The 23,977-nt window shown below is 36.0% G+C and overlaps 3 protein-coding genes, 4 non-coding genes and 1 pseudogene across 7 annotated transcripts; 4 read left to right on the forward strand and 4 right to left on the reverse strand.

Annotated features, from left to right (window-relative positions):
- Positions 1-1,817: 1,817 nt before the first annotated feature.
- LOC123121039 (ATP synthase subunit a, chloroplastic-like) lies at positions 1,818-14,434 on the reverse strand. Its single transcript, XM_044540978.1, has 3 exons — positions 13,456-14,434; positions 7,017-7,020; positions 1,818-1,863 (listed from the first exon to the last, which is right to left on the reverse strand). Exons 1-3 carry the CDS (start codon positions 14,099-14,101, stop codon positions 1,818-1,820), a joined length of 696 nt encoding a protein of 231 aa, XP_044396913.1. The 5' UTR covers positions 14,102-14,434.
- On the forward strand, positions 4,027-4,113 carry TRNAS-GGA (transfer RNA serine (anticodon GGA)). Its single transcript has one exon. It is a non-coding gene; the product is annotated as a tRNA-Ser (tRNA).
- TRNAT-UGU (transfer RNA threonine (anticodon UGU)) lies at positions 5,324-5,396 on the reverse strand. The gene has a single exon. It is a non-coding gene; the product is annotated as a tRNA-Thr (tRNA).
- On the forward strand, positions 7,043-7,115 carry TRNAF-GAA (transfer RNA phenylalanine (anticodon GAA)). The gene has a single exon. It is a non-coding gene; the product is annotated as a tRNA-Phe (tRNA).
- A 293-nt stretch (positions 14,435-14,727) lies between the features above and the next one.
- On the forward strand, positions 14,728-16,427 carry LOC123123289 (ATP synthase subunit a, chloroplastic-like). The gene has a single exon (XM_044543766.1). It carries the CDS (start codon positions 15,552-15,554, stop codon positions 16,410-16,412), a length of 861 nt encoding a protein of 286 aa, XP_044399701.1. The 5' UTR covers positions 14,728-15,551; the 3' UTR covers positions 16,413-16,427.
- Positions 16,428-19,098: 2,671 nt separating this feature from the next.
- Positions 19,099-20,874, forward strand: LOC123123287 (ATP synthase subunit alpha, chloroplastic-like; annotated as a pseudogene).
- Positions 20,784-20,855, reverse strand: TRNAR-UCU (transfer RNA arginine (anticodon UCU)). Its single transcript has one exon. It is a non-coding gene; the product is annotated as a tRNA-Arg (tRNA).
- A 363-nt stretch (positions 20,875-21,237) lies between the features above and the next one.
- LOC123123290 (photosystem I P700 chlorophyll a apoprotein A2-like) lies at positions 21,238-22,645 on the reverse strand. Its single transcript, XM_044543767.1, has one exon. The coding sequence runs from the start codon at positions 22,566-22,568 to the stop codon at positions 21,690-21,692; it is 879 nt and encodes a 292-aa protein (XP_044399702.1). The 5' UTR covers positions 22,569-22,645; the 3' UTR covers positions 21,238-21,689.
- Positions 22,646-23,977: the final 1,332 nt, after the last annotated feature.

Consider the following 23,977-nt stretch of genomic DNA (forward strand, 5'->3'; position numbering starts at 1 on the left):
TTGAGCCAAAAGGTCCCGATTCAAGATAAATTCATGAGGAAGTGGTATCTCTTTAGGATCCACCCCAGCGTCAAGAAATTGGTTAATTGGTAAAGATACATGAATTTGGTGCCCCGCCCAAGAAAGAGACCCAAGTCCTAATAATCCCGCTAAGTGGTGATTCAACATGGATTCTACATCTTGGAACCAGGCCAATTTGGGAGCGGCTTTGTGATAATGGAACCAACCAGCAAAAAGCATTAACGCTGCAAAAATCAATGCACCAATTGCAGTACAATAGAGTTGTAATTCACTAGTTATTCCAGATGCTCGCGAAAGCTGAAAAAAACCAGAGGTTATTTGGATTCCTCGGAAACCCCCGCCTACATCACCATTCAATATTTCTTGCCCTACTATAGGCCAAACTACCTGAGCACTGGGTCCAATGTGAGTAGGATCACTTAGCCATGCTTCATAATTGGAAAAACGGGCGCCATGAAAGTACATGCCACTCAACCAAAGAAAGATAATGGAAAGTTGCCCGAAATGAGCACTAAAGACTTTTCGAGAAATCTCCTCCAAATCACCAGTATGACTATCGAAATCGTGAGCATCAACATGTAGGTTCCAGATCCAAGTGGTAGTATCAGGGCCCTTAGCTAGTGTTCTTGAGAAATGGCCGGGTCTGGCCCATTCCTCAAAAGATGTTTCTACAGGATCCCTATCCACAACAATTTTTACTTCTGGTTCCGGTGAACGAATAATCATTAAGTCCTCCTCTTTCTGGACAAGACATACAAAGAGACCCGCCAACTGTCTTTTTAGTGAATCTTTGAAAGATATATATTTTGAAAGATAGATTTTGAAAGATAGATATTGTGATTAGTTCTTTTCTTTACTATCTACCATCCTTCTATTTTTTTTTAGTTATTCACTGGAGCAATTATATATTGAAGTCAATCCGAGGCAAGTGTTCGGGTCTATTATGACATAAAGATTAGGTGCCTAACGGACATTGTTTATCTTGAAAAACAAATATTTCTCGACGTAAGAAAAAAATCTTTTTTATTTTTAATTTAAGAAACTAGTGTATTTTTTTGAGGGCATAAGCTCCTATCTATATCTACTTTCCTTGAGCATAATATAGGGTTTTTTATTTGATTCTAAATTCCAAGATAACTCATTAGAATTATTAATAAGATGGTCCTAATATATTAGCAATATTTATATTGCCCCCTCTTTTTATTCACTTTATTACTTCTATTCTAGACCCTATCCCTATGGTTTATTCTTATGAAATATCATATAAAATAGAAGGTATAAGAAATGGATATAATGAAATTCTTGATTCGATCTTACGACCTAATTTATTTGATTAATGGATCAACAACCAAACCACCCATTTTATGAAAAAGAAGGAGCATGGTCTTATTCAAATTCAAAGCGCTTCGTAATCTTCAACCAGTTCTGTGCTTCAATATAATTTCCCGGAGTAAGCGCTATAGCTTGTTTCCAACATTCAGCAGCTTGATCAAACCAAGCTTCCGCAATTTCTGAATCACCCTGTAGAATGGCCTGTTCTCCTTGGTCGGAATAGGAAGTTCCTTCCCTTAGAACCGTACTTGAGAGTTTCCTACCTCATACGGCTCAGAAATTGCTATCTGAATTTCCCCTATCTTAACTGAATTCGATTTATCAAAAATCGATCCAATTTGTTCTTGGGTTAAGCAGAAGAAATTAATTACCTAAGTTTCAAACCCTAATTTTTATCAATAATCAGTTTGATCTTTTTTCCCACCTTCAGAAGAATGAAGCATAGATAGATATAGAGCCTTCATTCAAATTTTCTGAAAGGTAACTATCCCGTTTTCATATATGAAATCTCTATAGAATCCTTGAAAAAGAATTTTTCCATAAGAAAGAAAAAAGAACTTACTATCTTTGGGATCTGATACTACACCGCTGCTTAATCCCTTAGTGGATCGGCTCTATTACATAAGCGGATTCCTAAATTTTGCCCCATATCATGGGATAAGTAAGCAGTTTTTTTAGTTGTATCGACCCAGTCGCTCACTAATTGATCTTTACGGTGCTTTCTCTATCAATTTGAGAAACTTTATCCATAGAGTAGTAGTATAGGCCATACTTTCTTCTTTTTTGATTCTCGTGAAGTGTCCTTCCTTCCTACAGCTGATAGGGAAAAATCGTTGTTTTTATGATCCCTATGTAGAAAGCCCTTTTTTCTAGTATTTACTAGAAAATTTGATCCTCTCTTTTTTTTCTTTCTTTTCTATAGTGGAGATAGTCGCACGTAATGACAGATCACGGCCATATTATTAAAAGCTTGCGGTAAGAAGGGGTTTCGTTCTAGTGCCCGGAAATAATATTCCAAAGCCTTTGTATGCTCTCCATTGCTTGTGTGTATAAGGCCTATGTTATAGAGTATATAACTTCGATCATAGGGATCGATTTCTAGTCGCGTAGCTTCATAATAATTTTGCAAAGCTTCCGCATAATTTCCTTCGGATTGAGCCAACATCCGTTACGGTCATTCATTCTATTCAAAAAATCTCCGTTCCAAAACCGTACATGAGGTTTTCATCTCATACGGCTCCTCCCTTCTGTACATAATAGTACTAAGCGAAATAATCTATAGAATCAAAATAGAATTAGTCCCGTCTCATTATGAACTGAAAGGGGCTGGTATTTTTCCAAGAAATCTCTAGCCAACCTTCCCACAAGAGGTTTTTCTTAACACCAATGAATTCTATTAATGCTAGAGGAAAACGATAGCTCCAATAATTTCTTTGTTCTCAACGCGTCCTATTTAGAGGAATTAGCTACTTCAACGATCTTTGATGGTTATAGGGGTATCCAAAGTACAAACCTGATGGTTGTTTGTTATCCCAACCATTATTCCTAGCCCTGATACCGATCAGGAAAGGGGTAATTTCTAACAAAGTTTTTCTCTTGTTGATTCCTATTTCTAGGTGTAGTGCTTTTCTCCCCTATGCTGCCTACGGATACTAATAGAGTAGGATTGGCCTGTAATCCATACCATACCATATCCTGTAGGTGTAACCTTTCGCTCAATACTCAAATCTACAATTGAAGTATCTGAAGCCGCATCAATCGAGGATACACGACGGAAGGAATTGTTAGTTCGCCTCACCTTCCTGAAGCGTGGGTTTGTTTGCTTTACAAATTTGGTTCTCTCTATGCCAACCCCCTCTCTTTTTCGTAAGACTGAGGTATAGGTAGGGCTAAAAAAAGCAAAAAAAATGAGTCAAATCGCACCATCTCTATAATAAGTAAATGCCTTTTTTTCTCCTGAGGTTGTCGGAATTATTCACAATAAAATATTGGCTACAATTGAGGAGGTCTTATCAATGAAATTTCCATTTACACGGGATCTAGGCATAATTCCCAACCCATTCTATATAGAATTGTTTTCATTCCTTCACAAAATAACATAAAAACAAACATATTCGATTCTTATAATTATAAATAGATTGATCCATATGCTCTACTCTAAATCCATATGCTTTAAATGGATAAGAGAGATAGAGATATGGATTTTCCGCTCAGCTCAAATTGTATCCTTTTCCTTCTGCTTGGACACGAAGAGATATGAAATATTTGACTAAGACTGGATTTCATTCCACTTTGCTATTTCTGAACAACAACTTATGTTATCAACTATTTCGTGTTTTCAAAGTTATTAATTGTCTCATACCCTATTTGTGATTTCGATAGTATGGTGTAGCGTATCTTATGCAAACGGAATTCTAAGGTTTCTTTATTTTATTATGCAATAAGAAGAATTCTTCCATTTTCTTTTTCTTTAGTTGCGGGAAAACCCAAATTAAAACTTTTATTTTATAGCGAGCGCAATTTCTAGTAAAAAATCCTGTATCCTTCCACTTAGATCAAAAGGAATTTTTCCAATAGAACTATGGAACCCCCGAGTGGTTGCGGTTGTACCTGTACTGCAGGAATAAGAAAACTCGCTATTCACTCAGTTTATTTTCCATAATAAGTTATGTAGGAGAGATGGCCGAGCGGTTCAAGGCGTAGCATTGGAACTGCTATGTAGACTTTTGTTTACCGAGGGTTCGAATCCCTCTCTTTCCGTTTTTCTTATTTCATCAACGTTAAGGATCACAATGTATCAAATCAAATAACAATTTTTTCCAGCAATAATATCTTATATTATCTTATTTTGATATAATAGAAATTAGAAATTCTCTATAGCAAATTACTGTGGTATGTAAAATACACATAGAGGAAAAAAGAAAAAAGGATCCTAATCCTAGGGTTAATCAATTTTAGCTAGTTGATGGGAAAATACAAATTAATGGTAATGGTCTTAGGGCGATTTAGTTCGGGGAAAGGGGAAGGGGAAGAAAATTCTATGAACCTTTCCTTTTTTGGTTAAGTTCAAGTCTGACGAGAGTAATATTCTACAACTAACAACTCATTTATTTTGAGACCGACCCACTTCCTATCTAGGATTTTATTTACTAGTCCTTTATATTCCAACGTGTCAATCGCCAAATGCTTTGGCAATTTCCCCGGGTCCGATGAAGCAATATAATTTTGAACCAGACCTTTTGATCTTTGGCTATCTTTCGTAGTAATAATATCTCGGGGTTTGCAACGAAAACTTGGTATATTGACTATACGACCATTAACTAAAATATGTCTATGGTTGACTAATTGGCGGGCCCCAGGAATGGTTGAAGCCATACCAATCGAAAAAGGATATTATCCAAACGCATTTCAAGTAATTGTAGTAAAACCTGGCCTGTTGACCTTTTTGCTTTTCCAGCGATATGTACATATCTAAGTAATTGTCGTTCTGTCAGACCATAATGAAAACGCAATTTCTGTTTTTCTTGAACACGAATACGATATTGCTCCTTTTTCCCAGAAATGAATTTATTTTTAAGATTACCTTTGATTTAGGTGTTTTTCTAGTGAGTCCTGGTAAAGCTCCCAGACGGCGTATTTTTTTAAACGAGGTCCTCGATAACGGGACATGAAGACTCCTTTTTTTATTTTATTGAAATTTCATTTTACACAATTAATTTCATTGTATTTACATTACAGAATACATCGAAATTAAAACTGAATTAAACTACAGGATAAACAGAGTAAAATCAACTAAAGTACCCAAAAAAATGGAATTTCATCAAAATCTTTATTTTTTGTATATATATTATTTATTTTATTGTTTTGTATCTAGCAAAATTGTAAGGTAAAAAACATAAAAGATCCTGGATTCTCCATTTAATTCGGAAAAAAAGAGATTCTTGTTCGTAGAACATCGATAGAGAAAAAAAGCCGACTATCGGATTTGAACTGATGACCCTCGCATTACAAATGCGATGCTCTAACCTCTGAGCTAAGTGGGCTTACATAACGGAAATAGTGTAACAAATAGAAATAGGTATAGTATAGGAAATCCATAAAATCTCAGATATTAGTTATTAATCTTAGCTATTAACTAGTTCTAAATTTGAAGTTATACTTATAAAAATAAAAAAATACTAAAACTTCTTAAAGATAAAGTTAGCTTGATATGCTTAACTATAGGATATTAAAAAATAAAATTATAGAATTTATTGGTATTTTCATTTGATCATTATAGACTTTATTATTTGTTAATAATTTGAGGATTAATATTTCACTAAGGGGAACATAGAGTCAGAGTAAATAAAATTGCTAATTCTGATTAGAAAAAAAGAATAAATATCAAGCGTTATAGTATAATTTTGAATACTATAAAAAAGTAAGACGGGAGGTGGGGGAGATAAAAACTTTTGGATATATTGATTCGGATTGAATTGCAAATACATCAAGGATAGAATCAATTCAATTGTGAATTGCAATAAGCAAGCGAGGTCTCTCAAATAGAGTCGAACTGAACTGCTAGACTACGTTGAGTGATGAACTCAATGATTCAAAAAAAACTAAGAGATGGATGAAATTACACAAGGAATCCTGGTCTCAAAGAAGAGGGAAATGGGGATATGGCGAAATCGGTAGCCGCTACGGACTTGATTGTATTGAGCCTTGGTATGGAAACCTGCTAAGTGGTAACTTCCAAATTCAGAGAAACCCTGGAATTGAAAAAGGGCAATCCTGAGCCAAATCCGTGTTTTGAGAAAACAAGGGGTTCTCGAACTAGAATACAAAGGAAAAGGATAGGTGCAGAGACTCAATGGAAGCTGTTCTAACGAATCGAGTTAATTACGTTGTGTTGTTAGTGGAATTCCTTCTAATTCTAAATTAGAGAAAGTGGGGTTTTTATACCTTATACATTTAATAAACACGTATAGATACTGACATAGCAAACGATTAATCACAGAACTCATATTATATTATAATTATAATATAGGTTCTTTATCTTTTTAAAAAATGAAATTAGAAATGATAATGATTATGAAATAAAAAACTCATATCATAATTTTTTTTTTCATTATTGTGAATCCAGTCCAATCGAATATTGAATAATCAAATTCTTCAATTTAAATTCAAAGTTTTTGAGATCTTTAAAAAGTGGATTAATCGGACGAGGACAAAGAGAGAGTCCCATTCCACATGTCAATACTGACAACAATGAAATTTCTAGTAAAAGGAAAATCCGTCGACTTTATAAGTTGTGAGGGTTCAAGTCCCTCTATCCCCAAATCCTCTTTTATTCCCTAACTATACTATATTATTATTATTTATCCTGTTTTTTATCTTTTTATCAATGCAATGGCAATGGGTTTAAGATTCATTAGCTTTCTCATTCTACTCTTTCACAAAGGAATGCGAAGAGAACTCAATGGATCTTATCCTATTCATTGAATAGATTTCTTTTTTATTAGAGTATCGGCAAGAAATCTTGGTTATTCACTCTATTTTTAAGTTTTATTTAAGTAAACCATGCACAATGCATAGGACTACCCCCCCCCCCATTTTCAAATTTCAAATTTGAAATACTTTAATTAATTTTTAGTCCTTTTAATTGACATAGATACAAATACTCTACTAGGATGATGCACAAGAAAAGGTCAGGATAGCTCAGTTGGTAGAGCAGAGGACTGAAAATCCTCGTGTCACCAGTTCAAATCTGGTTCCTGGCAGAGAAAAAAAAAGATCCACCGAATAGGTATTGATCCAAATACCTCGAGATGGATTGTGATACATATTCATTAATAATATTTATTCATCTAAGTGGATAAATCTATAATATAAATATAGAGGCACTTCTTTTTCTTTTTAAAGAAGTTTTAAAATATATCTTTTCTTTATGATAAAGAAGGGGGTGAGATTCCCCTTTATTTTTTTGCGTTTCTTAATTTTGTATTCCGCTATTCCGACGAATATTTTTTTAGTCTTGCTTATCTTTATCTTATCTTATTTTCCTAGTTGTGCTAAGTAATGTGCGCGGTACAAAGTTCCTGGTTGAGAACTTCTTTGAGTCATCCTATTTTTCTGTTCATATGAAGGAAATTAATATGCGATTTTCAAAATAGGGGAATCCAAATGAAACCCTTTTTTTGCTCAGTCTATCTGGAATGCTTTTGTATAATTAGGAATTAATTATAAATAGGTATTCCGTTTCATCTAGGAAAAGAACCTAAAAATATTCCTTGACTTGAATAAAATCTGGAGTTGTGTTGTATAAGTGAGCATGAATTTCTTATCATTCAATGAGCATCTTGTATTTCATAAAAATTGGGGGTTATATAATCCTTACGTAAGGGCCAGCCTATCCAACTTTCAGGCATTAGGATACGTTTAAGGCACGGATGATTATCATAAGAGATTCCCACCATATCATAAGATTCGCGTTCTTGAAAATTGGCACTTCTCCAAATCCAGAAGACAGACGGAATTCTAGGATTATCCTTTTGGGCAAAGACTTTTATGCAGACTTCTTCTGGATTATCTATACCATATTGTATTCTCGTAAGATGATACACGCTAGCTAAAGATCCACCGGGTGCTACATCATAAGCACATTGGGAGCGTAAATAATTGTAACCATATACATATAAAATGACAGCAATGGAATCCCAATCCCCTGCTTTTGTTTGTAAAGTCTCTATTCCTCGGTGATCAAAGCCCAAAGATCTATGAACCACCTCATGTTTGACTAGCCAATTAGATAACCAACCCTGCTACATTGTCTTCATCTCTCCCTCTTTGTATAAATATTTCACATTTCGGATGTAAGTTTGAAAGATTGCCCTGCTTTTTATTTTTCTACACAAAAGAGCCCCTCTCCTAATTCACTAATTTGTAGGAAGGTACTGAACTTTTGGATTTGAAAAAAGTTTCAGAAGATATATCTAATGTAGATGGTGATTGATAGAGCAATTCTTGCTCATAAGTTCCTGTATGAGTACTGCGCCTAACATAAAGCTTGTGACTGGTAGTAAAACATCTATTTTTATTTTGAGATAGAGTTTGATCCTCAACTATTTCTCGCGATATCTTCTTACGAAGTTTTGTTAGGGCATCTATAACTGCCTCCGGTTTAGGTGGGCAGCCCGGCAAGTAGACATCCACAGGAATTAACTTATCAACTCCCCGAACAGTACTATAGGAATCTGTACTGAACATTCCCCCTGTAATAGTACAGGCTCCCATAGCAATGACGTATTTTGGTTCAGGCATTTGCTCGTATAATCTCACTAAAGAGGGAGCCATTTTCATTGTTACCGTACCGGCTGTTAAAATTAGGTCTGCTTGCCTAGGACTTGATCTTGGTACCAATCCATAACGATCAAAGTCGAATCGTGAGCCTATTAATGAAGCAAATTCAATGAAACAACAACTGGTACCGTATAGAAGGGGCCATAAACTGGAGAGTCTTGACCAATTCGAAAGATCATTTGGTGTAGTTGAAATAACAGAATTGGAATTTGTTTGGTCAAGTAAGGGAAACTCAATCAAATTCATAACTGTCTCAATAGAATCTTTTCCTTCTTTTTTTTGTCTAAATATTCAGTTAAGACCATTCCAAGGCTCCTTTTCGCCATGCATAAACTAAACCAACAACTAAGATAAGCACGAAAATCAAAGCTTCAATAAAAACGGATACACCCAATACGTCGAAACTCATTGCCCAAGGGTATAGAAAGACGGTTTCCACATCAAAAACAACAAAAACGAGCGCAAACATATAATAGCATATTCGGAATTGTACCCAAGCCCCTCCCATGGGTTCTATACCCGATTCATAACTAGAAAGCTTCTCTGGTCCTTCACTAACCGGGGCTAAAAGTCCTGAAATCGAAAATGCCAAAATAGGAATAAGGCTTGCTATTATTAGAAATGTCCAAAAAAATATCATATTCGTGAAGCAGAAACATAATGTACTCCCATTAATGTGGAATAGCCGGAACTTAAATTAGTCAATTCAATTCAGCATTGTCAATTTATCCAGAACTTCTCTCTTTTCCTCGGTGAAACAAGAATCTTTTTTGTTCAAACAAAAGCGCTTAGTTTAGCCTTTGTTTCCTCTATGCTGCATCTTCTTTAAAGATTCATCCAATGGAATCCCAACTCCCTTTCTTTTGGATTTCCATTCTATTTAGATATGGTGTATGTAGATCTAATTCTTATATAAAGAAAACTTTCTCATTTCACTTTGTCTCGCTTTCTCTAGAATCTATCTTGCCGAGATCTTCATCCCTAAAGATACTTGACAATAGTATTATTGGAGTGGATACACAACTCACAAAAAATACAAGAAGTCGACTAGGCGGACTGGTCCGAGTGAAGAGAAAAAAAAGCCATACGGAACTCAAAATATTTTCCGGAGATATTCATTTTCCTGAAGAGGCGGATAAGATATTAGGTGGCTGTTTGATACCGCCAGAAAGACAAAAAAAAGATTCTAAGGAATCAAAAAAAAGGAAAAATTGGGTCTATGTTCAACGGAAAAAAATTCTCAAGAGCAAGGAAAAGTATTTTGTTTCCGTTCGCCCTACAGTGGCATATGAAATGGACGAAGGAAGAAATTTAGCAACACTTTTCCCGCAGGATCTCTTGCAAGAAGAAAATAATCTCCAAATTCGACTTGTCAATTTTATTTCTCATGAAAATAGCAAGTTAACTCAAAGAATTTATCACACAAATAGTCAATTTGTTAGAACTTGCTTAGTAGTGAATTGGGAACAAGAAGAAAAAGAAAAGGCTGGTGCTTCCCTTGTTGAGGTAAGAGCAAATGATCTTATTCGCGATTTCCTAAGAATTGAGTTAGTCAAGTCCACTATTTCGTATACATGAAAAAGGTATGGTAGGACAAGTGCAGGACCGATTCCCCATAATAGGTTAGATCGTGCCAATATCAATACTTTTTATTCCAAGGCGAAGATTGAATCACTTAGCCAACATCCAGAAACTATTGGCACTTTGTTGAATCGAAATAAAGAATACCACTCTTTGATGATTTTGTCAGCATCCAACTGTTCTCGAATTGGTTTATTCAAGAATTTAAAACATCCCAATGCGATAAAAGAATGGAATCCTAGAATTCCTATTCGAGAAATTTTTGGGCCCTTAGGCGCTATTGTAGCTAGTATATCGCATTTTTCTTCATCTTACTATTTACTAACGCATAATAAAATCCTGTTAAAAAAATATTTGTTCGTTGACAATTTAAAACAAACCTTCCAAGTACTTCAAGAACTTAAATACTCTTTAATAGATGAAAATAAAAGGATTTCTAATTTCGATAGTAACATAATGTTGGATCCATTCCTTTTGAATTGTCACTTTGTCCATCATGATTCTTGGGAAGAGACATTGGCAATAATTCACCTTGGACAATTTATTTGTGAAAATCTATGTCTATTTAAATCTCACATAAAAAAATCCGGTCAAATTTTCATTGTAAATATGAATTCCTTTGTTATAAGAGCAGCTAAACCTTATTTGGCCACTAGAGGAGCAACTGTTAATGGTCATTATGGAGAAATCCTTTACAAGGGAGATAGGTTAGTTACGTTTATATATGAAAAATCAAGATCTAGTGACATAACTCAAGGTCTTCCAAAAGTGGAACAAATCTTTGAAGCGCGTTCAATTGATTCATTATCCCCGAATCTCGAAAGGAGAATTGAGGATTGGAATGAGCGTATACCAAGAATTCTTGGGGTCCCTTGGGGATTCTTGATTGGAGCTGAGCTAACCATAGCCCAAAGTCGTATCTCTTTGGTTAATAAAATCCAAAAGGTTTATCGATCCCAAGGGGTACAGATCCATAATAGACATATAGAGATTATTATACGCCAAGTAACATCAAAAGTGCGGGTTTCCGAAGATGGAATATCTAATGTTTTTTCGCCTGGGGAATTAATCGGACTATTGCGAGCGGAACGAGCAGGACGAGCTTTGGATGAATCGATCTATTATCGGGCAATCTTATTGGGAATAACAAGGGCTTCCCTAAATACCCAAAGTTTCATATCTGAAGCAAGTTTTCAAGAAACTGCTCGAGTTTTAGCAAAAGCTGCCCTACGAGGTCGCATTGATTGGTTGAAAGGCTTGAAAGAAAACGTAGTTCTGGGGGGGATTATACCTGTTGGTACCGGATTCCAAAAATTTGTGCATCGTTCCCCACAAGACAAGAACCTTTATTTCGAAATAAAAAAATCTATTCGCGTCGGAAATGAGAGATTTTTTGTTTCTCCATACAGAATTAGTTTCTTCAGATTCTGACGTAACAAACAATTTTTATGAGACATAAGAACCCCCATTTAACATTTAACCCTATATCATTTAAGGATACATAAAAAATATTTTTTATTTCAAGCTATTTCGGATCTTTCTTAATCTTCAAAAAGAACTAAATTCCGTAATGGAATGGTAGGGTTAAAAAAAAAGGAAGTGTGGAAAAAATGACAAGAAGATATTGGAACATTAATTTGAAAGAGATGATAGAAGCAGGAGTTCATTTTGGTCATGGTATTAAGAAATGGAATCCTAAAATGGCCCCTTACATTTCGGCAAAGCGTAAAGGTACTCATATTATAAATCTCGCTAGAACGGCTCGTTTTTTACCAGAAGCTTGTGATTTAGTTTTTGATGCAGCAAGTCAGGGAAAAAGTTTCTTAATTGTTGGTACCAAAAAAAGAGCAACAGATTTAGTAGCATCAGCTGCAATAAGGGCTCGTTGTCATTATGTTAATAAAAAGTGGTTCAGTGGTATGTTAACGAATTGGTCGATTACGAAAACTAGACTTTCTCAATTTAGAGACTTAAGAGCAGAAGAAAAAATGGGAAAATTCCACCATCTCCCAAAAAGAGATGTGGCAATCTTGAAGAGAAAATTATCTACCTTGCAAAGGTATCTCGGCGGGATCAAATATATGACGAGATTGCCAGACATTGTGATCGTCCTTGATCAGCAAAAAGAGTATATAGCTCTTCGGGAATGTGCCATTTTGGGGATTCCTACTATTTCTTTAGTCGATACAAATTGTGACCCGGATCTCGTGAATATATCGATTCCAGCCAACGATGACACTATGACTTCAATTCGATTGATTCTTAACAAATTAGTATTTTCAATTTGTGAGGGCCGTTCTCTCTATATAAGAAATCGTTGATTAAGAATATATAGTGAATTCTTGGGCAACTGCGTAAATTTATGGAATCACTTACTTTACTATATCTTTTTTTTTTGCATAGAATTTTTTTTGCATAGAAAAAAGAAGGGGAATATTGATATATATTAGAGGGTATTGATATATATTATGATCTGATGTGCTTTCTTGGTATCCTAAATATAAGATTAATACTTCAAGTTGCTGAGTTGAGAAAGAGATGGTTGAATCAAAAGAATTCCTTTTTTGAAGTTCAATTTTTATCAGAGGACAATATGAATATTATACCTTGTTCCATTAAAACACTCAACGGGTTATACGATATATCGGGTGTAGAAGTAGGCCAACACTTCTATTGGCAAATAGGAGGTTTCCAAATTCATGCCCAAGTACTCATCACTTCTTGGGTCGTAATTACTATCTTGCTAGGTTCAGTTGTCATAGCTGTTCGGAATCCACAAACCATCCCGACCGACGGTCAGAATTTTTTTGAATATGTCCTTGAGTTTATTCGAGACTTGAGCAAAACTCAGATTGGAGAAGAATATGGTCCCTGGGTTCCCTTTATTGGAACTATGTTCCTTTTTATTTTTGTTTCGAATTGGTCGGGTGCTCTTTTACCTTGGAAAATTATAGAGTTACCCCATGGGGAATTAGCAGAGCCCACGAATGATATAAATACTACTGTTGCTTTAGCTTTACTCACGTCAGCGGCATATTTTTATGCTGGTCTTAGCAAAAAAGGATTGAGCTATTTCGAGAAATATATTAAACCAACTCCAATCCTTTTACCAATTAACATCCTAGAAGATTTCACAAAACCATTATCACTTAGCTTTCGACTTTTCGGGAATATATTGGCGGATGTTAATTGGTAAAAGGATTGGAGTTGGTTTAATATATTTCTCGAAATAGCTCAATCCTTTTTTGCTAAGACCAGCATAAAAATATGCCGCTGACGTGAGTAAAGCTAAAGCAACAGTAGTATTTATATCATTCGTGGGCGCTGCTAATTCCCCATGGGGTAACTCTATAATTTTCCAAGGTAAAAGAGCACCCGACCAATTCGAAACAAAAATAAAAAGGAACATAGTTCCAATAAAGGGAACCCAGGGACCATATTCTTCTCCAATCTGAGTTTTGCTCAAGTCTCGAATAAACTCAAGGACATATTCAAAAAAATTCTGACCGTCGGTCGGGATGGTTTGTGGATTCCGAACAGCTATGACAACTGAACCTAGCAAGATAGTAATTACGACCCAAGAAGTGATGAGTACTTGGGCATGAATTTGGAAACCTCCTATTTGCCAATAGAAGTGTTGGCCTACTTCTACACCCGATATATCGTATAACCCCTTGAGTGTTTTAATGGAACAAGGTATAATATTCATATTGTCCTCTGATAAAAATTGAACTTCAAAAGAGGAATTCTTTTGATTCAACCATCTCTTTCTCAACTCAGCAACTTGAAGTATTAATCTTATATTTAGGATACCAAGAAAGCACATCAGATCATAATATATATCAATACCCTCTAATATATATCAATATTCCCCTTCTTTTTTCTATGCAAAAAAAATTCTATGCAAAAAAAAAAGATATAGTAAAGTAAGTGATTCCATAAATTTACGCAGTTGCCCAAGAATTCACTATATATTCTTAATCAACGATTTCTTATATAGAGAGAACGGCCCTCACAAATTGAAAATACTAATTTGTTAAGAATCAATCGAATTGAAGTCATAGTGTCATCGTTGGCTGGAATCGATATATTCGCGAGATCCGGGTCACAATTTGTATCGACTAAAGAAATAGTAGGAATCCCTAAAATGGCACATTCCCGAAGAGCTATATACTCTTTTTGCTGATCAAGGACGATCACAATGTCTGGCAATCTCGTCATATATTTGATCCCGCCGAGATACCTTTGCAAGGTAGATAATTTTCTCTTCAAGATTGCCACATCTCTTTTTGGGAGATGGTGGAATTTTCCCATTTTTTCTTCTGCTCTTAAGTCTCTAAATTGAGAAAGTCTAGTTTTCGTAATCGACCAATTCGTTAACATACCACTGAACCACTTTTTATTAACATAATGACAACGAGCCCTTATTGCAGCTGATGCTACTAAATCTGTTGCTCTTTTTTTGGTACCAACAATTAAGAAACTTTTTCCCTGACTTGCTGCATCAAAAACTAAATCACAAGCTTCTGATAAAAAACGAGCCGTTCTAGCGAGATTTATAATATGAGTACCTTTACGCTTTGCCGAAATGTAAGGGGCCATTTTAGGATTCCATTTCTTAATACCATGACCAAAATGAACTCCTGCTTCTATCATCTCTTTCAAATTAATGTTCCAATATCTTCTTGTCATTATGTTAATAAAAAGTGGTTCAGTGGTATGTTAACGAATTGGTCGATTACGAAAACTAGACTTTCTCAATTTAGAGACTTAAGAGCAGAAGAAAAAATGGGAAAATTCCACCATCTCCCAAAAAGAGATGTGGCAATCTTGAAGAGAAAATTATCTACCTTGCAAAGGTATCTCGGCGGGATCAAATATATGACGAGATTGCCAGACATTGTGATCGTCCTTGATCAGCAAAAAGAGTATATAGCTCTTCGGGAATGTGCCATTTTGGGGATTCCTACTATTTCTTTAGTCGATACAAATTGTGACCCGGATCTCGCGAATATATCGATTCCAGCCAACGATGACACTATGACTTCAATTCGATTGATTCTTAACAAATTAGTATTTTCAATTTGTGAGGGCCGTTCTCTCTATATAAGAAATCGTTGATTAAGAATATATAGTGAATTCTTGGGCAACTGCGTAAATTTATGGAATCACTTACTCTACTATATCTTTTTTTTTTGCATAGAATTTTTTTTGCATAGAAAAAAGAAGGGGAATATTGATATATATTAGAGGGTATTGATATATATTATGATCTGATGTGCTTTCTTGGTATCCTAAATATAAGATTAATACTTCAAGTTGCTGAGTTGAGAAAGAGATGGTTGAATCAAAAGAATTCCTTTTTTGAAGTTCAATTTTTATCAGAGGACAATATGAATATTATACCTTGTTCCATTAAAACACTCAAGGGGTTATACGATATATCGGGTGTAGAAGTAGGCCAACACTTCTATTGGCAAATAGGAGGTTTCCAAATTCATGCCCAAGTACTCATCACTTCTTGGGTCGTAATTACTATCTTGCTAGGTTCAGTTGTCATAGCTGTTCGGAACCCACAAACCATCCCGACCGACGGTCAGAATTTTTTTGAATATGTCCTTGAGTTTATTCGAGACTTGAGCAAAACTCAGATTGGAGAAGAATATGGTCCCTGGGTTCCCTTTATTGGAACTATGTTCCTTTTTATTTTTGTTTCGAATTGGTCGGGTGCTCTTTTACCTTGGAAAATTATAGAGTTACCCCATGGGGAATTAGCAGCGCCCACGAATGATATAAATACTACTATTGCTTTAGCTTTACTCACGTCAGCGGCATATTTTTATGCTGGTCTTAGCAAAAAAGGATTGAGCTATTTCGAGAAATATATTAAACCAACTCCAATCCTTTCACCAATTAACATCCTAGAAGATTTCACAAAACCATTATCGCTTAGCTTTCGACTTTTCGGGAATATATTGGCGGATGAATTAGTCGTTGTTGTTCTTGTTTCTTTAGTCCCCTTAGTAATCCCTATACCGGTCATGTTTCTTGGATTATTTACAAGCGGTATTCAAGCTCTTATTTTTGCAACATTAGCCACAGCCTATATAGGTGAATCCATGGAGGGTCATCATTGAATTGACTCTTTTTGGAAATAGTATTTTTTTTGCAGCTTAGCTCAATTCATGCATGGTTCCAGATAATCTGCTTGGTTGCAAAAAAATAGTTAGAAATGCGTATGAATATATAGCCTAGAGTTGTAGGAGAGAGAATAGACTATATTATGGAATTTTCAAAGTATATATGCATTAAGGAGGGTGGAGTCAGGCTAGATCTATACTATAATATCCTTAATGTCTATAAGTGGAGTCCTCTTTTATGCGGGTTTCCACTTTAAGCAATGATTTTAGAATCCGATTCAATAGAAAATGAGAAAATATGCAAACAAAATAGAAGAAACAAATGTATATATATATAGGATATTATATTATATATTCCTAGGTTAGATTCATTATCTAATCCGATATATGGATATGGAATTCCCTTCTATGTAGTTCGGACAATTCACATTATCATTTCAATTTGATTTCAATTTGTACTTTTTAGTTACTTTACTTCTCCCCAATAGAGCTTAGAAGTAAGAATTTATTGGTTGATTGTATCCTTAACCATTTCTTTTTTTTGACACGAGGAACTACTCACCATGAATGCACTAATTGCTGCTGCTTCTGTTATTGCTGCTGGATTGGCCGTAGGGCTTGCTTCTATTGGACCTGGAGTTGGTCAAGGTACTGCTGCAGGACAAGCTGTAGAAGGTATTGCGAGACAGCCAGAAGCAGAAGGTAAAATACGAGGTACTTTATTTCTTAGTCTAGCTTTTATGGAAGCTTTAACAATTTATGGACTAGTTGTGGCACTAGCGCTTTTATTTGCGAACCCTTTTGTTTAATCTTAAAAAATTCTTTCGATTTCGATTAGATACTTTTTTTTTCTTTTTTAGTAAATTGGTATTTGCTTCCGCAATTCCAATTATATCAATACTTTATTTAATTTACTCCTATTTATTACTCCTGGAATTATCTATTTATCGGGACAGATAATACCCCATTCTAGGAAGGGCTGAGTTGAGTATTATTAATTTAGAAGATATGCTCACCTTCTTATTTCCCGTCCTTAGTTTAGGAAAGTGGAATGTTTTTTCCTTTTATTTTAGGAATTTTGGGAACAGAACATTTCAACAAAGGAAGTCTTTCACCGGTCAAACAAGACGTAAGACTTAATCTAAAAGAAATTACTAGATTGAATCTATTTGCATTAAAAAAACCGATCAAAAAAGGGCGAGCGAAGTAAGTGATCGAAAAACTTTGTTCTTTGTTCGTCCTATCTATAAGAGGAGAGCATATGAAAAATGTAACCCATTCTTTCGTTTTTTTAGCTCACTGGCCATCCACTGGCAGTTTCGGGCTTAATACCGATATTTTAGCAACAAATCTAAAAGTCTAACTGTAGTGGTTGGTGTTTTGATTTTTTTGGAAAGGGAGTGTGTGCGAGTTGTCTATTTCAAGAATAGATTGGATCTATCCGGCTGCACTTTATAATATTTTTTAGTATTTTTCGGATAAATAAGAAAAGGGTGCACGATCTCGACGAATTACTTCTGAATAAATTCAGAAATCATATGGAAGAACCATAGCATTTCGCGACTCATTGGTAAATCAACTTTGATTCTCTATAAACCAAGAATGTGAGACCATTAACATGGTTAAAGCTAAACTGCTTGAAGTCCAGGCAAAAAGAGGTACTCTTTCTACAACTATATTAGTATTAGTACCGAATTTAAACGGGAAATAGCTAATGTAAAATTTATCTGATATAGAACACTCATATCGATAAAATGGTTTGAACTATTTACTAGAAAAAAGGGGGCACCCTACCCTTTTTTAACCAATGCCGAATCGACGACCTATGTATAAAAAAGAGAAATTTTTTGGATTTGAAGAAAAAAATAAAAAAGAATTCTATTAATTTTCATTTTCCATTTATTTAGTTAGTTTTTCTTAATGAAATTGAAATTATTAACTAGAGGGCAAATAAAAATAAAGAAACAACTTTGCTGACCATGATATATTTTTATCTAGGCGGAAGAGTCCTCTTAATATTTATCTAGTCTTATATAGGTTTCGGTATATTGAAATATAAACATAAAAAAGAAGATAGAGGATAGGCTCATTACTTAAAAAAAAGATATGGAAATAGCTATAGAAAAAAAAGGAGCGTGAGAGCCAAATGAATCGAAAGATTCATGTTTGGTTCGGGAAGAGATCATAAAAGTTGTAAACTTACAAAATAATCTACTTTCATTAAAAGATTTATTAGATAAACAAAAACAGAGGATCTTGAGTACTATTTGAAATTCAGAAGAATTGCGTAGAGGGACCATTGAGCAACTCGAAAAAGCTCGGATTCGATTACAGAAAGTCGAACTAGAAGCGGATGAGTATCGAATGAATGGATACTCTGAGATAGAACGAGAAAAATCAAATTTGATTAATGCTACTTCTATTAGTTTGGAACAATTGGAAAAGTCTAAAAACGAAACCCTTTATTTTGAAAAACAAAGGGCAATGAATCAGGTTCGACAGCGGGTTTTCCAACAGGCCGTACAAGGAGCTCTAGGAACTCTGAATAGTTGTTTGAATACCGAGTTACATTTCCGTACGATTCGTGCTAATATTGGCATTCTCGGGTCCCTGGAATGGAATAGATAATTAAATTAATTAGGCCTTGAACTTCTACTTTCGTTTAGAATTTAGGCATTATTTTTCCCCTTGCTTCCGAGAAAAGAGTCAGAAACACTAATGGCAACCCTTCGAGTCGACGAAATTCATAAAATTCTCCGCGAACGTATTGAACAATATAATAGGAAAGTAGGGATTGAGAATATAGGTCGCGTAGTTCAAGTGGGGGATGGGATTGCTCGTATTATAGGTCTTGGTGAAATAATGTCAGGTGAATTAGTCGAATTTGCAGAAGGTACTAGGGGTATTGCTCTGAATTTGGAATCCAAAAATGTTGGGATTGTATTAATGGGCGATGGGTTGATGATACAAGAGGGAAGTTTTGTAAAAGCAACAGGAAGAAGTGCTCAGATACCCGTGAGTGAGGCTTACTTGGGTCGTGTTGTAAATGCTCTGGCTAAACCTATTGATGGGAAAGGCGAAATTATAGCTTCCGAATCTCGCTTAATTGAATCTCCTGCTCCAAGTATAATTTCCAGGCGTTCCGTATACGAACCTCTTCAAACAGGGCTTATTGCTATCGATTCGATGATCCCTATAGGGCGCGGTCAGCGAGAGTTAATTATTGGGGACAGACAGACTGGCAAAACAGCAGTAGCCACAGATACAATTCTCAATCAAAAAGGCCAAGGTGTAATATGTGTTTATGTAGCTATCGGTCAAAGGGCATCCTCCGTAGCTCAAGTAGTAACTACTTTCCACGAGGAGGGGGCTATGGAATACACTATTGTAGTAGCTGAAATGGCGGATTCACCTGCTACATTACAATACCTCGCTCCTTATACGGGAGCAGCCCTGGCTGAGTATTTTATGTACCGCGAACGGCATACTTTAATAATTTATGATGATCTCTCCAAACAGGCACAAGCTTATCGCCAAATGTCCCTTCTATTAAGAAGACCTCCCGGCCGTGAGGCTTATCCAGGGGATGTTTTTTATTTGCATTCACGCCTTTTAGAAAGAGCCGCTAAATTAAATTCTCTTTTAGGCGAAGGAAGTATGACCGCTTTACCAATAGTTCAGACTCAATCTGGAGACGTTTCCGCCTATATTCCTACTAATGTAATCTCCATTACAGATGGACAAATATTCTTATCTGCGGATCTATTCAATGCCGGAATTCGACCCGCTATTAATGTGGGTATTTCTGTTTCCAGAGTAGGATCCGCGGCTCAAATTAAAGCCATGAAACAAGTAGCTGGCAAATCAAAATTGGAACTAGCGCAATTCGCAGAGTTACAAGCCTTTGCACAATTCGCCTCTGCTCTCGATAAAACAAGTCAGAATCAATTGGCAAGGGGTCGACGATTAAGGGAATTTCTTAAATAATCCCAGGCAAATCCTCTCCCAGTGGAAGAGCAGATAGCTACTATTTATACCGGAACAAGAGGATATCTTGATTCGTTAGAAATTCAACAGGTAAATAAATTTCTGGATGAGTTACGTAAACATCTAAAAGATACTAAACCTCAATTCCAAGAAATTATATCTTCTAGCAAGACATTCACCGAGCAAGCGGAAATCCTTTTGAAGGAAGCTATTCAGGAACAGCTGGAACGGTTTTCTCTTCAGTAACAAATAAATTTTGCATGTCTACTCTTGTTAGTAGAATAGGAATCATTGAGAAAGCTTTTTCATTTGAATCATGCAAAAAAGTTTTCTTTGTTTTTAGTTTAGTATAGTTATTTAAAGAATAGATAGAAATAAGATTGCGTCCAATAGGATTTGAACCTATACCAAAGGTTTAGAAGACCTCTGTCCTATCCATTAGACAATGGACGCTTTTCTTTCATATTTTATTCTTTCTTTTATTTTTTTGCTTCTTCCGAGAAAAAACTGTTAGACCAAAACTCTTTTAGGAAATCAAAAAATCCAGATACAAATGCATGATGTATATATTATATCATGCATATATCATAAAGAAGGAGTATGGAGGCGGTAGTGGGAATCGAACCCGCAACCCCAAGGTTATGAGCCTTATGAGCTACCAAACTGCTCTATACTCTTAAACTAAAGAGGGGTAACTAGTGGATAAAAGAGGGTTGGATACGCCCCTCTACCAATATCTATACAAATAGAATAGTCCATTTATACAGAGTGGTAAAGAGGGCTCCCATCAATTCCAGAAATCCATACAAATACGAAAGGGTATTTTATCCTTACCAACTGGATCTTGTTGCACCCGGTAACAAACACTCATAAACCATTTCTCGAAGTACGTGTCCGGATAGCCCAAAATGTCGATAGTTAGCTCTAGGTCTTCCGGTCAAAAAACAACGTCGATGAAGGCGTGTAGGTGCACTATTACGCGGTAGGGATTGCAATTTTTCTCGCATTTTCGTTTTTTCACTCAAACTCAAGGGAGAAACTTTGCTTCTTATCTTTTTTTTAAAGATTGACGAATCAAATGATATTTCTGTTCTAATTTCTGCCGCTTCTTCTCCCTCTGAATCAAACTTTTTTTTGCCATAATGTGTCGTTGCTATTATTACCAAGTATACGGTTCTAATCCTAGATGGAAAAATAAATAGAAAAAGAAATCTAAAAAGGCAGATCCTCCCTCTCTATCAAGAGTAATGAACTAGGTGCTGATACAGTACAAAAAAACAAACTAAATTAACCAAACTTGCCTGATGTTGAGGCAATCAAGAAAGCTGCATAAGTGAATATATAACCCACGGAAAAGTGAGCTAATCCAACCAATCTTGCTTGCACAATGGAAAGAGCCACGGGCTTATCTCTCCAGCGAATTAAATTAGCTAAAGGTGGGCGTTCATGAGCCCATGCTAAAGTCTCAATTAATTCCTGCCAATACCCCCGCCAGGAAATTAAGAACATAAATCGAGTAGCCCAAACAAGATGTCCAAATAAGAACATCCACGCCCATACCGATAAACTATTCATCCCAAAAGGATTATATCCATTGATAAGTTGTGAAGAGTTTAACCATAGGTAATCTCTTAACCATCCCATCAAATAAGTGGAGGATTCATTAAATTGTGAAACGTTGCCCTGCCATAATGTGATATGTTTCCAATGCCAATAAAAAGTAACCCACCCAATGGTATTTAACATCCAGAAAACTGCCAAATAAAATGCGTCGCAAGCAGAAATATCACAAGTACCGCCGCACCCTGGGCCGTCACAAGGAAAACTATATCCAAAATCCGTTTTATCTGGCATTAATTTGGAACCGCGTGCATCTAAAGCGCCCTTTACTAAAATCAATGTAGTTGTATGCAAACCTAGAGCAATAGCATGATGAACCAAGAAATCCCCAGGTCCTATTGTTAAGAAAAGCGAATTACTATTCTCATTAACAGCATTCAACCATCTGGGCAACCATAGGCTTCGACCCGCATTGAAAGCGGGGCCATTCGTTGAAGATAAGAGTATATCGAACCCATATGTCGTCTTGCCATGAGCAGATTGTATCCATTGGGCAAATATAGGTTCGATCAAGATTTGCTTTTCTGGAGTACCAAAAGCAAGCATGACGTCGTTATGAACATAAAGGCCCAAGGTATGGAATCCTAGAAAGAGGCTAGCCCAAATTAAATGAGATATGATAGCTTCTTTATGGTCTAACATTCTTGCCAATACATTATCCTCATCCTGTTCCGGATTGTAATCCCTAATGAAAAAATAGCTCCATGAGCAAAAGCCCCTGTCATGATGAACCCTGCAATATATTGGTGATGAGTATATAAAGCAGCTTGAGTAGTAAAGTCTTGTGCTATGAATGCATAAGGAGGTAAAGAGTACATATGTTGAGCTACTAAGGAAGTAATAACCCCTAAAGAAGCTAGAGCAAGACCTAACTGAAAATGAATCAAATTGTTGATTGTGTCATAAAGGCCCTTATGCCCACGCCCTAATCGACCCCCCGGAGGAGTATGCGCTTCTAAAAGATCTTTAATACTGTGCCCAATTCCGAAGTTAGTTCGATACATGTGACCGGCAATGAGAAAAATAAATGCAATAGCTAAATGATGGTGAGCCATATCGGTCGGCCACAAACTTTGCGTTTGTGGATGGAATCCCCCAAGAAGAGTTAGAATGGCAGTTCCCGCTCCTTGACCGGTACCAAATAAATGATTACTCGAATCAGGGTTTTGGGCATAAAGATTCCATTGACCCGTCAAAAGGGGTCCCAACCCCTGGGATAGGGTAATACATCTAAGAAATTATTCCATCGAACGTACTCCCCCTGGATGCGGGAATAGCAACATGAACTAAATGTCCTGTCCAAGCCAAAGAACTTACCCCGAAAAGTCCTGACAAATGATGATTGAGACGAGATTCCGCGTTTTTGAACCACGAAAGGCTTGGTTTCCATTTGGGTTGTAGATGTAACCAACCCGCTATTAAGGACAGCGTAGAAATAAATAATAGAAAAAGAGCTCCAGTATAAAGATCCTCATTGGTGCGTAATCCTATTGTATACCACCACTGATAAACTCTAGAATAAGCAATATTCACTGGACCAGCAGCACCTCCTCGAGTAAAGGCTTCCACGGCGGGTTGACCAAAATGAGGATCCCAAATCGCATGAGCAATAGGTCTTACGTGTAAATGATCCTGTATCCATGATTCAAAATTTCCTTGCCAAGCTACATGAAACATATTTCCGGACGTCCATAGAAAGATTATTGCTAATTGCCCAAAGTGAGAAGCAAAAATGTTCTGATAAAGACGTTCTTCAGTAATATCATCATGACTTTCGAAATCATGTGCGGTAGCAATACCAATCCAAATACGACGAGTAGTGGGGTCCTGAGCTAAGCCTTGGCTAAACCTGGGAAATCTTAATTCCATAATGCCTTTCAAATCCTCCTAGCCACTATCCTACTGCAATAATTCTCGCTAAGAAGAATGCCCATGTCGTGGCAATTCCACCCAGA

The sequence above is a fragment of the Triticum aestivum genome, chromosome 5D (assembly GCF_018294505.1).
Source record: "Triticum aestivum cultivar Chinese Spring chromosome 5D, IWGSC CS RefSeq v2.1, whole genome shotgun sequence".
In the NCBI taxonomy this organism is placed as follows: domain Eukaryota; kingdom Viridiplantae; phylum Streptophyta; class Magnoliopsida; order Poales; family Poaceae; genus Triticum; species Triticum aestivum.

Bases quoted from the DNA above. Each gene is read 5' to 3' on its own strand.
- LOC123123289 (XM_044543766.1), top strand. From the start codon at position 15,552: ATGTGCTTTCTTGGTATCCTAAATATAAGATTAATACTTCAAGTTGCT.
- LOC123121039 (XM_044540978.1), bottom strand. From the start codon at position 14,101: ATGTGCTTTCTTGGTATCCTAAATATAAGATTAATACTTCAAGTTGCT.
- LOC123123290 (XM_044543767.1), bottom strand. From the start codon at position 22,568: ATGCTTGCTTTTGGTACTCCAGAAAAGCAAATCTTGATCGAACCTATA.